This window comes from Thalassophryne amazonica, chromosome 15 (assembly GCF_902500255.1).
Source record: "Thalassophryne amazonica chromosome 15, fThaAma1.1, whole genome shotgun sequence".
Taxonomy (NCBI): Eukaryota; Metazoa; Chordata; class Actinopteri; order Batrachoidiformes; family Batrachoididae; genus Thalassophryne; species Thalassophryne amazonica.
The window spans coordinates 56,787,535-56,800,365 of NC_047117.1; the positions used below are offsets into that span (position 1 = coordinate 56,787,535).

Genomic DNA, 12,831 nt, shown 5'->3' on the forward strand with positions numbered 1-12,831 from the left:
ACACCAGCGCACAAAAGAGGGATTTTGCAGACATTAACGGACAAACACAATGTTAAAAGTTGGATCACAGTGTCACAATAACTGTAAGTTGCGGAAGAAATAAAGCCAGTGAGAAGAAGCACAGAGGTGACTGTCCAGGAACCCGTGGTTCGGTTCAGGGTGGTCTGGTTATGGATGTTTTTTTTTGGGGGGGGGGGGGGGGGGGGGGGTTGTGATCCGCACAGCTGCAGCAGCGGTTGTATATAATTAAAGCAGCCACCTCATTGTGGTGTTTTTTTTTTTGTTTTGTTTTTTTTTGGTCACAGAGAGCTGGGGGAATATGAAGAAATGCTGCATTTAATGACTCTGGAACACAGGTGAACTGCAGCCTGAAGCACAGATTTGCACACCGCCTGGTGTTGTGCCAAAGTAGTTATCCGTATCAGAATTTGTATCCCCTGGTGAGGGAGTGCGCACTCACTCAGTGCAGTGTCTTTTTTTGGACTGCGTTTAAAAAATGTGACAGCATCTTGAATGGACGCTGTGAATCGAAAACCCACACTTTAAAGGGACCAACTGTGGGAGGGCTGGAGGTTTGGACCAAACATACAGTAGTGTTCAGAATAATAGTAGTGCTATGTGACTAAAAAGATTAATCCAAGTTTTGAGTATATTTCTTATTCTTACATGGTAAACAAGGTACCAGTAGATTCAGTAGAGTCTCACAAATCCAACAAGACCAAGCATTCATGATATGCACACTCTTAAGGCTATGAAATTTGGCTATTAGTAAAAAGTAAAGTAAAGTAGAAAAGGGGGTGTTCACAATAGTAGCATCTACTATGTTCAAACTGCTTTTTTAGCAATCCTGTGAATCACTAAACTAGTATTTAGTTGTATAACCACAGTTTTTCATGATTTCTTCACATCTGTGAGGCATTAATTTTGTTGGTTTGGAACCAAGATTCTGCTCGTTTACTAGTGTGCTTGGGGTCATTGTCTTGTTGAAACACCCATTTCAAGGCCATGTCCTCTTCAGCATAAGGCAACATGACCTCTTCAAGTATTTTGATATCTCCAAACTGATCCATGATACCTGGTATGCGATATATAGGCCCAACACCATAGTAGGAGAAACATGCCCATATCATGATGCTTGCACCACAATGCTTCACTGTCTTCACTGTGAACTGTGGCTTGAATTCAGACTTTGGGGGTCATCTCACAAACTGTCTATGGCCCTTGGACCCAAAAAGAACAATTTTACTCTCATCAGTCCACAAAATATTCCTCCATTTCTCTTTAGGCCAGTTGATGTGTTCTTTGGCAAATTGTAACCTCTTCTGCATGTTTTTTATTTAACAGAGGGACGTTGCGGGGGATTCTTGCAAATAAGTTAGCTTCACACAGGCATCTTCTAACTGTCACAGCACTTACAGGTAACTCCAGACTGTCTTTGATCATCCTGCATCAATGGGTGAGCCTTTGCCATTCTGGTTATTCTTCTGTCCATTTTGATGGTTGTTTTCTGTTTTCTTCCAGCGTCTCTAGTTTTTATTTTCTTTCTTTATTTTTTTGTCCATTTTAAAGCATTTGAGATCATTGTAGATGAACAGCCTATAAGTTTTTGCACCTGCATATAATTTTTCCCCTCTCCAATCAACTTTTTACTCAAACTACGCTCTTCTGAACAATGTCTTGAACGTCCCATTTTCCTCAGGCTTTCAAAGAGAAAAGCATGTTCAACAGGTGCTGGCTTCATCCTTAAATAGGGGACACCTGATTCACACCTGTTTGTTCCACAAAATTGACAAACTCACTGACTGAATGCCACACTACTATCATTGTGAACACCCCCTTTTCTACTTTTTTTTTACTAATAGCCCAATTTCATAGCCTTAAGAGTGTGCATATCATGAATGCTTGGTCTTGTTGGATTTGTGAGAATCTACTGAATCTACTGGTACCCTGTTTCCCATGTAACAATAAGAAATATACTCAAAACCTGGATTAATCTTTTTAGTCCCATAGCACTATTATTATTCTGAACACTACTGTATGCCTAAATGTGGACCAACGTCACGTTACATGGTGCTGCATGGATCATATGTGGCTTGACGTGGACCATATGCAGTGACACGAGCCATTCAAGGTTGGACGGGGCTCGAATGACAGGTCGGTCATGGCTTACTAGAGGCTGATACCTGGCACATGTGAGGTACAGAGAGGCACATAGAGGTGCCTTAATAGCGGATACGTGATAGCTCAAAACATGGATCATTCTTCAAATAATCACTGACACACGCATGTGTGGCTCATTATTCATGGCTTATTATTCGGTGGGACCGAGGCTTGAGTGTTTTAGCTGTGCTCAATTGCTCAAAAATATCTCTTTAATGGTGTCTTCATATGGTGTAGTACCACTGAGTGAAGCTTTACTGAATTCCATAAACTGATTTAAAAGCATTTAAAAGACTAATGGACAGACCGGGTACAAACAAAATGTTTGTTTCTGTGGGTTATCAGAATAATTAATATTTTAAATATCAAATCATTTATAATAAAATTAACAATAAAGTGTGAGCAAAATAATCTTTATTCTTGAACAGAATTATTTTGAGATAACTGTCAGATTCGGAAAACATTATTATTATTGATTTGATTTTATTGACTTTGTGGGCTGTAAACCTATAAAGTTACCAGGTTTTTATTCAAGTTTGAAACCTTGTTCAATGTTCTTTAATAAATAGAGTAATCTTTGTAATATTGAAATACTGTAATATTAAATTTATTTGTAATTTTGAAATTCAGTCATTTAAGGATATCTTGATTAAGACAATACAACAAAAAAACTGACATTTATTGATGCATTTAAACCCTTTTCACAGTACTGTATTTGCAAAGAACCTTCCACTACTGTATAAGGATGGAAACATCTAATTGAACACATCATGACAAGTGTGGATGGATAAAAGGGTAAAAATAAATTGTGAAGAAGCATGGAGGTGTTTCTAAAGGGGATGTGATGAAAGTTAATCACGAAGCTGTCACTTCTCACTCCAGCCTTACTGTTAGGCAGAGACTCAGAATGTTGATGTCACAAATGAAATTGGTCTTCACACATGCAGCCGTTATTTCATCTAACACAAGACATCTGTGGTTCCCCTCCCCAGGTTAAACTGTCATGTCGGTGTGTGAAAGGGTCTGCTTTAATGGTCATAGTGGCACAGTTGTTAGCTACATTCCAATTTTTGCACACGTGCCTCCACAGCCAGTGTTATTTTAAATTTTCTTCTATAGCATTAGAATTTCTTAGGAAAATCATTAAAATATTAATTGCAAAAGAAATTAATTTTATTCTGACTTAATGTTGCAGCCGTAAAGGCTCAGTTTCAGTAATGTTTTGAAGAACTCTATTGACATTGCTGTTTCAGACTTTTAATGAAAAACATTTATATCCAAATACACAAAAGTGCAGTAAACTTGAGGCAAATGTTAATTTAATGATGTATTGTAAGAGTTATGCTTACAATGTAATAGATGAAGCTTAATTATACAACATATTACAAACATGATTAGTCTGTATTTCCAGTAACAATATTTTAAGAAGCTGAACTGAAGTATTTTACTCTTTCCACATGTGACAATCAGCCCTACAGCTTAACATGCATCTCTGCAGTTCAGTGGACCTAAATAGTTTCATTAACTATCTTTAATTAGGTTTTTTGTTGTTGTTGTTGTTGTTTAGAATTATTTTATTTATTTATTTATTTATTTATTTATTTTACTGTTGTATTATTCACACTTTGTAAATGTTGGCCGAGCAGGTCACGAAACATAATCCACATGAATTCTGCTGTGATCTTTTCTGGGTCAAACACTGTGAGTCAGAACAGTTAAGTTGGCAATAAGGCCACTCAATTTGCCCATAAAACACACACTGGACCATTAGTCCCTTTATAGCAATGACCCACTGCATGAAAGGAAAACATCTGTTACCTAGGTAGACAGATTTCCAACACATTCACTAAGACTACAAACCCCAAACAGGGCAGATGAGGTCACAAGGGCCAATGAAGCATTCCAACAATATCTGGAACATAATTAAAGTAATGGCTGAACCTATTTATGTCTCTAATGATAAATGACATAAGACCCTTCACATCAACACATCCTGCATCCTGCCATTAACAGTTTGAGAGAGGGTAAGAGCAAAAGTTTATACCTGGTTTACTCTGGGGCAACGCTTGTCTGGAAGACTGTCTCTCTAAGAAAAGAATAAAAATCTAACTGTTAGTGTTTCTGCTCTGATTCATCTTTCCATTCACAACTTTGTGAAGTTGGAGTTGAAGGAGGAGTGATGATTTGAAAGGTTAAAAGGTGTCAAAGCGTGCATAGGTGAAGTGCAGAAGCTTTTGTAAGTTTGGGGGTTTAGTCACATGAGATTTATACACTACTGAGCATGAAAATGAAGATTTTATTTCCGTTTTAATTTCATGCAAAACATTATAGTCTCATCATTTTCCGCCAACAATAATGCATGTTAATATTGTCTTTGTCAGTGTTTTAGGAAACTGATGCCGTCTCGTCTTAGTCATGGAAAAAAAATGCTCTTTGGTGAATATGTTTAGTCTCGTATCGTCTGACGAAATTAACACTACTGGGGGGAAAACCATCCAGTAGAGCTATGGATGATGACTGCTTCTTGAGCATGGAACCATCCTGCATTGTATCAACAATTTAGGCTGTTAGTGATGATGTAGCGGTGCAGAAATTCTGTTATGACATCATGTCAATATTGACCAAAATCTCTGAGCAACATTTCCAGCATGCAATTGAATCAGTGTCAGTTCCGAAGACAGGGGGAGTCCAAACCAGCACTAGTAAGGTGTGCCTAATAAAGTGAGCAGTGAGGGTATAGCCCAAGAGCTGAGGGGATCTGGGGGGTGCTACTGGATCCAGGCCAATAAGACTGGGCAAATCACAAAAAACAAACAAACAAAAAAAAAAAAACTAAAAAGGAGAGCTTTTGGAGTTACCACAGACAAGAGGAGAAGGCAAAACCAAAATAGGCATGCTCCATTCTGAAAAGGTGTTCAAGAGGTTAGAGAAGATGTGCTGTTCGTGACAGCTGTAGACACTCAGATCCAGACTCACCAAACACATGTAAAACTGAGAACATTATCAAAATACGCAAACCCACACAATTCACAAAACCTTATAATTTTAAAGTTTCTTCAGGTGCACCTACCTAAAAACATTTAGGCTTTTTCAGTGTCACAGCTATGATAATGCCATCGTAATTTGCTGGGCACTGCCAAGTGTAGTGACATGTTTGATGAAAAACAGTAATACATTTATTGTGTTGATTTGACCTGAATCATGAAAAGTAAACATTTTGCACAATTGCATTAATTCCTATCCAGTTCATCATAAAGCTCCAACCTTATTGCAATCAAATGATCAACGTTGCCTCAATGATCCAGAAATTAACAACATATACATTAATTACATGATGAGTCATTGCAACCAAAACTCACCTGCCAAGAAACAAACCCTCCACAGGCCGGAGTGCAGCGACATGCGCATCTCGGTGCTTTGGTTGAGGGGGAGGATGACGCCCTCCTCCAGGTAAAGCCAGTAGTCGGTGCTGACAGCAATCCCCAAAAGACCAAGGCCACAGACAGCAAACACGCTGCTGAGCAACATCAGCGCCTTCCTGCCAAATAGGCTCATACCACTGCCTCAACAGCAGGGGGCGCCTCCAGCAGAAAAGGGGAGCTAGAAGCAAAAAGAAAGGTAAACAAAAACATCCCTCAGAGTTCACTGCAGTGAAGGGGACACATAAAGGTCCGGAAATCACTTCAAAAACAAAGCAGCAGTGAGTAACAGCAATGCTTCTTTGCAGCCTGTGTCGCTTTTTACAGAGTTTTAGTTGAATCTGTGGAATTCCTAAGAACTTGTGGGACTTTCCAGCAGGTTGCTGGACATCATCACTGGTCCAGCTATACACAGATACTGTTAGTTGTCACAGGGTTTGCTTCCCCGTTTATTTTGATGAAATGTAAGGTTATTGAGGAAATGGCCTGGCGCATGAGGGAGGCAAAAGGAAAAGGAAAAGAGAGAAGACAAAAAATAACTTGCTCAGTGAACATTATAAAATTATGGAACGTATTTCCACCCAAGTAAAATGCATAAACCTAGCCAGAAACAATTTTGCTGAGTGACCCAAATGTAAATTTGTTGGGTCAACATGATGAATTTGTGTTAATATTTAATAGGGTCGTTACTACTTTTTAAAATAGTACAATTACATGAATAAATTGTGTTGGTCCAACAAAAAAAAGGTAAGTTGACATGTAACTGTACTATTTTAAAAAGTAGTTGTAACTACCCTATTAAATTAGGTAACTCATAATCATATCAAACAAGTTTCAATGGCCCAAGAAACTTACATCAGTGTGTTACATTTACCCTCACAGGGCAGGGGTCATGGCCAAGTGGTGAGTGCACTTTGTTTCAGTGTGGAAGGTTCCCAGTTCAAACCCTACCCCTACCACATTCCTCCATGCAATGTGGAGTTGTGTCAGGAAGGGCAACCGGCGTAAAACCTGTGCCAATTCAACATGCAGATTCACCTTGGATTTCCTATTTTACTGAGTGTATGAGGTGAGGTTAAAGAAAATACAACATTACTTACTCATTCATTCATTTACTACATTGAGACACAATAATAAATGTTCATTGCATTTTGCCTTGCCAACACCAGATAGTGACCCTGGTGAGAGTCTTCGTTGTGTAAGTTAAGCCCAGGTTACACATAGACGGTTTTGTTGGCGGGTAGCACGTAGACTGAAGTTCGCGGTAGTTCCGGCTGTTTTCGCGGTGGAAAGGGGCGGAGCATTTCGCCGGCATTTTGAGCGCCGTACTAGCCGCAAATACGTGGATAAAACGCAGCTAAATCCACTGAATAAAGCGGCGTTTTGACGCCGTAGCATCTGGCACACATCAGGTAACGGGGGTTGCCAGTTCTATCCTTTACAATCGCAGGTTAAGACACGCATGAGAACGGCGGTGTTCTGCTGCCGCCGATAATGCCCTGTGTACCGCTGGATTTATCCAGGCAAATCCTGTGTTACTCCAGGAACTTTTGCATATAGGCACCGCCCCCAGAGTATAATAGGCTGAAGCAGCTATCACTGCAGGGGGAGGGAGCTCATCTCTCAGCCTTTTCTTTTCCTCTCCTTTTCCCCTCCTCAACGTGTTGCTCGTCTCCACCACAGGTCTCTCCTCTGCTTCTGAACCAGACCTCTTGGTAAGTCTTTGCCACTGCCAGTTTTCTTTTAGGAGGCATACTGGAGCTTCTCTGCAAAAATATCTGGAGCTGGCCATGAGTGAGAGGCCTGCATGCAGCGCGCTAGCGTTTTTATACTGACCACCGCCTATCGGCCGTTTGGAACGCCGTTAACCAGGAGGTGGCATTTAGAACGGTGTACTGTCCGCTAGTGCCGCCATTTTGTCTGCCTCTGTCGCCAGTTAAAACGCCTTTGAGAACGCCGATGTGGGCTCTGTCGCCGTTTTACACACCGTTGGTTAGGGATACAACGCCGGCCGCCAATTACGGTGGTGTAAACTGCGGCACTACAGGAAGGGGCAGGATGAAACAGCGATTAAAAGTATCAAACGCCGTTGTTCGCGTTGTCTCCGTCGTCACGCGAATTCTCCGGGAGCGCTCCCGGAATTATTCGACATGTTGAATAATTTTTTCGACGATTCCCTGTAAAGCCGGAACTAAGCCACGCCCCCTAGTGCCGGCGTTAACAACGGCGTATGATCCTTAAGACGGCCAAAAACTCTTCCGGGACGCTTCCGGGAGCTCTTACCGTCTATGTGTAAACGGGGCTTTACACAGGAAACCTGCAAACACAGGGAAATGGGATGTCAGTTACACTCACATCCACACTTTTAGTAGCAGAGTAATGCCCCCGCTACAGTGTTGTACAGAGTGGGTGCAGAATCTTTGAATTCTTCCTAGTAATTTCTGGTGTACCTCAGAAGTATGTTCTGGCTCCTGTTCTGTTCCATGTTTGCATGGATTGGCTGCTGCATAGGGAATAGAATAGAGCTGTGGGTTGTGGAGTCCAGTGAGGCAGATGCCTTTCTAGGTGAGAAAATGTTCACTGACTTCTTTTCAGAACCTTTGTAGAAGATGCTTTGTCCTTTGTCGAATCAACAGATGCCCTGATAATGACATTAAAAAAATGGAGTGTGGAGTCAGGATGTTGTGCTTTGCAGCTGTGCTAAATCAAGACTAATATCCAGGCTTTCAGTGACTTTCTGGATTTGGCTATCAGAAGCACATCTGTGGTGAAAGTGTCAAACTTGTTGAGAGAGTCACAGTAATTAAGCAATCGACACCAAACTTCCTATGGTGACTGGTGGCACCAAGGGGGAGGTCATTGGGGCCCTTAGGTTGAAAGCGTATGTGCTCTCTTGTTTGCTCTCTCGTTCATTTTCTCTCTTTCTCTCTCCCTCTCTCTCTCCGTATTTTCATGCTGTGCAAACATCAAACTTTTTGGAAACACAAGCCCTTTCAACTGTAAAATAAGCCATAAATTTCTAAATATATCATCAATGACGCTCACGCACAGGATTTTAATGAAGATTTTTTTCACTTTCAGTGGACAGAATCTCTGTTCGGCTGTCCTCCTCTGCTGCGATCTGAGCTGGCGTTTCATAGCGTTTCACAGCACACATTTTCATCAACAATTCAGTTCATTTTTCAGAAAATCCGTGCTCAACAAACAGACAATTTGAACCCGAGAGCCAGGTGGAACTTTGTCGCTACCCACAGCTAGAATATAGGTCTACCAATGACATTAACACTTGTCCGATTGTCCGGGACAAGTGTAAAATGTGATCGGACAAGCAATAGCTCTAAATCATTGTCCGACCGGACAAGTGGCATTTTTTTTTTTTTTTTTTGGTTTAAAATGTTGAAATTCTTTATTTTCATTGCTCGGAACCAAAATACCTGACCGCCACCTTTTTCCCATTTATATCACATCTTGTCTCGCACCTCATGCGAAAGCGTGTTCGGTTTTTCCCACCACTCTCCAGCGGACAATGGAAAACATGTTAACACAGGGTTCTCCCCAGACAATGGAACAACAGTGCCGCGCCATCAGTGTTCTGACAGCGCCGTCACATTCTGCTCTGCTATCAGGTAGTTTTTTAAATCCAGCCAGGCTGTTTGTGCTGAACTGCCTGCTCGTCCCTCCCCCGCCGGCACAGAGCCGAGCAGCGCTGCAGCTCAAGAACACAGTAGAAAAAATCTCTGTCAAAGTCTTATGATAAAAAGAGCTCCTTCTGCTTGCATAGCTCCAGAAATTCATTTGTAGGCTTTATTTTACAGTTGAAAGACTTCATGTTTCCAATGTTTGCTCAAATGCGGTGTGAGAGTGAGGAAACTCTCTACTTCCCTCACAGAGAGAGAGAGAGAGAGAGAGAGAGAGCGAGAGACAGAGACAGGAGAGAGTGAGACAGAGAGGAGAGAGAGACAGAGAGGAGAGAGAGAGACAGAGAGGAGAGAGAGACAGAGAGCGAGAGAAAGGAGAGAGTACTGTACATGCTCATAGTTTTCATGTTCATACTTTTCAGTTGGCCAACATTTCTAAAAATCCTTTTTTTTGTATTGGTCTTAGCCCTCTGGGGTCCGAGGACATTTTTTTGGACAGTTCACTCACCTGACATAAATGTCTTATTATTGCTGTCAATAGCTCTCCCTGCATCCCACAATCAAGTTTTATGTCTTTTTTCAGGACAGCCTGTGCTTTCAGAATATATATGTTTTTGTTGTGTTTTATAAGTGTAATAAAGGTTTACAATCAAAAATAGGCAAGGAAAAAATAAAGCGAAAAATAATTTTCCACACACATTTATTCAAAACACACAGAAAACTATAATAAACAACTGTTTTGACACTTTATAAAGGTAATTTGAGGTCTTGTGTGAAAGTCTTTATCAATCAATCAATCAATCAGTTTTTTTATATAGCGCCAAATCACAACAAACAGTTGCCCCAAGGCGCTTTATATTGTAAGGCAAGGCCATACAATAATTATGTAAAACCCCAAAGGTCAAAACGACCCCCTGTGAGCAACCACTTGGCTACAGTGGGAAGGAAAACTCCCTTTTAACAGGAAGAAACCTCCAGCAGAACCAGGCTCAGGGAGGGGCAGTCTTCTGCTGGGACTGGTTGGGGCTGAGGGAGAGAACCAGGAAAAAGACATGCTGTGGAGGGGAGCAGAGATCGATCACTAATGATTAAATGCAGAGTGGTGCATACAGAGCAAAAAGAGAAAGAAACAGTGCATCATGGGAACCCCCCAGCAGTCTACGTCTATAGCAGCATAACTAAGGGATGGTTCAGGGTCACCTGATCCAGCCCTAACTATAAGCTTTATACAACAAAAAGGTTCAAACAATAAACACAAATGCACATTTTGAACAATATATACAAAATTGTCTATGCTTTTTGTTGTCCATTGATATGGTAAACAGTGCTTTACGCAGAGAAAGCAACAGAGTTATCCAGTAACAGTGACATGCAAACTAGTGGAGCAATCCCGATAGTTACACTTTGTTTGAGCATGTGAGATTGTCATCAGAGGCTCTCCTGTGTGCTGCTGCTTTCACTGATTGCTGTGCATAATGGCGCAGGGCGCACTGAGTATGTACTAATTATATGTACTCATTGGAGCACCCAAGGGGCTATTCAAACGGGCCAACTAGTAACATATCACTCCTGAAAACGATCTTTGGCTTTTCACGTGAGGTAAATCTGCCCTACGATTGGATTTTGGAAAACCATGTGACGGTGAAGCAATTCCAATTGGACACTCACATTGCGCACATCATCACACAGCTTCTATGAGGAGTACAAACATGGCCGATGGCTGGCTCGAAAGTCCATGGAGTTATCTTTTCACCAAAAAAAAAAGTAAGTTTCTATCTTATATCATTCAAAAGTTATTTATAATTTAGTAAAGCTTGGTCTTAGCCATTGTATAAGAACTATTCTAATTTTCTGAGATACTGAATTTGGGATTTTCATTAGTTGTCAGTTATAATCATCAAAATTAAAAGAAATAAACATTTGAAATATATCAGTCTGTGTGTAATGAATGTACAATGAATGAATGAATGAATGAATGAATGAATGAATGAAAACTGTTTATTTCGAACATTTGATACAACAACAATTACAAGATAGATCAGTAAAGACAACAACAAAAAAGTTCCTACTGTGTACCCAACATGTCCGAAAAGGGGTAGGGTGAAGCATCAGCTTATTTATCCCTACCCCTTCTTCCCCACAACCAGTAATACCCTTTGCCACATATACACATAGATTCCTACACACCTAAACCGATATCAATATATATATATATATATATATATATATATATATATATATATATATATATATATATATATATATATATATATATATATATATATATATATATATATATATATATATATACACATATACACACATATACACATATACATATATATACACACATACATATACACAAACATAAATATACACCTACACATACCTACTTACATACAAAATACTATATATTTACAAGCCAAATCAAAAAACAAAAACACCCTAACCCTCATTACCCTTCCTCCTCCCTATACCTAGAAAAAAACATATTTTTGTACCGCTGTTTGAACTGGTTCATGCCTGGACATTGCTTGAGCCCCACTCCCAATCTGTTCCACATCCTCACCCCACAGACAGAAATACAGAAACCTTTTAATGTTGTTCATGCCCACTGATGCTTTAAATTAAATTTCCCCCTCAGACTGTAATCCCCTGATCTGTTAAAAAACATATTTTTAATATTTGCTGGAAGTAAATTGTTTATTGCTTTATACACAATTTGTACTGTTTGAAAATTAACCAAGTCTGTGAATTTTAAGAATTTGGATTGTAAAAATAGTGGATTTGTATGATCTCTATAGCCAGTATTATGAATAATTCTTATAGCTCTTTTCTGCATTACTGATAGTGATTGTGTTGTACCTTTATAAGTATTACCCCATACCTCTGCACAGTACTGTAAATATGGTAAAACCAGTGAGCAGTAAAGAATGCGGAGTGAGTTGTGGTCCAGAATATGTTTCGCTTTGTTTAGAACTGAAATGCTTCTTGACAGTTTACTTTGTATATGTTTTATATGAGTCTTCCAGTTTATCTTATCATCTATTATCACCCCCAGAAACTTATTTTCATGTACCCTTTCAATATCTACCCCCTCGACTTGTAACTGAACCTGTATGTCTGTATTACAATAGCCAAATAACATGTATTTTGTTTTACTTAAGTTTAATGATAATTTGTTTCTGTCAAACCATATTTTCAATTTTCCCATTTCTATACTGATCCTCCTCAGTAACTCCTGCAAATCCCCCCCTGAACAAAAAATGCTTGTGTCATCTGCAAATAATACTAATTTTAATATTTTGGAAACATTGACAATATCATTTATATAAATTAGAAACAGTTTTGGACCCAATACTGACCCCTGTGGGACGCCACAAGCATTGTCCAAGCATGATGATGTATATTCCCCCAACTTCACAAACTGTTTTCTGTTACTTAAGTAGCTTCTCACCCAGTGCAACACCAACCCCCTAATCCCATACTGTTCAAGTTTATTGATTAATATGTCATGATTGATTGTATCAAAAGCCTTTTTAAGGTCTATAAATATTCCAACTGAATGTAATTTGTGGTCAATGGCGTTTGTATTCTCCTCAACTGATTCTATT

The 12,831-nt window shown here is 39.8% G+C and overlaps 1 protein-coding gene across 1 annotated transcript in view; it reads right to left on the bottom strand.

Moving 5' to 3' along the window:
* The window catches only part of LOC117525926 (voltage-dependent calcium channel gamma-5 subunit), a 72,000-nt gene that overhangs the window by 24,975 nt on the left and 34,194 nt on the right, over positions 1 to 12,831 (bottom strand). The window contains exon 2 of the mRNA XM_034187880.1: positions 5,520 to 5,760. Within this exon, the coding sequence (XP_034043771.1) occupies positions 5,520 to 5,715 (196 nt within the window). The 5' untranslated portion in view covers positions 5,716 to 5,760. The remainder of the gene's footprint in view (positions 1 to 5,519; positions 5,761 to 12,831) is intronic.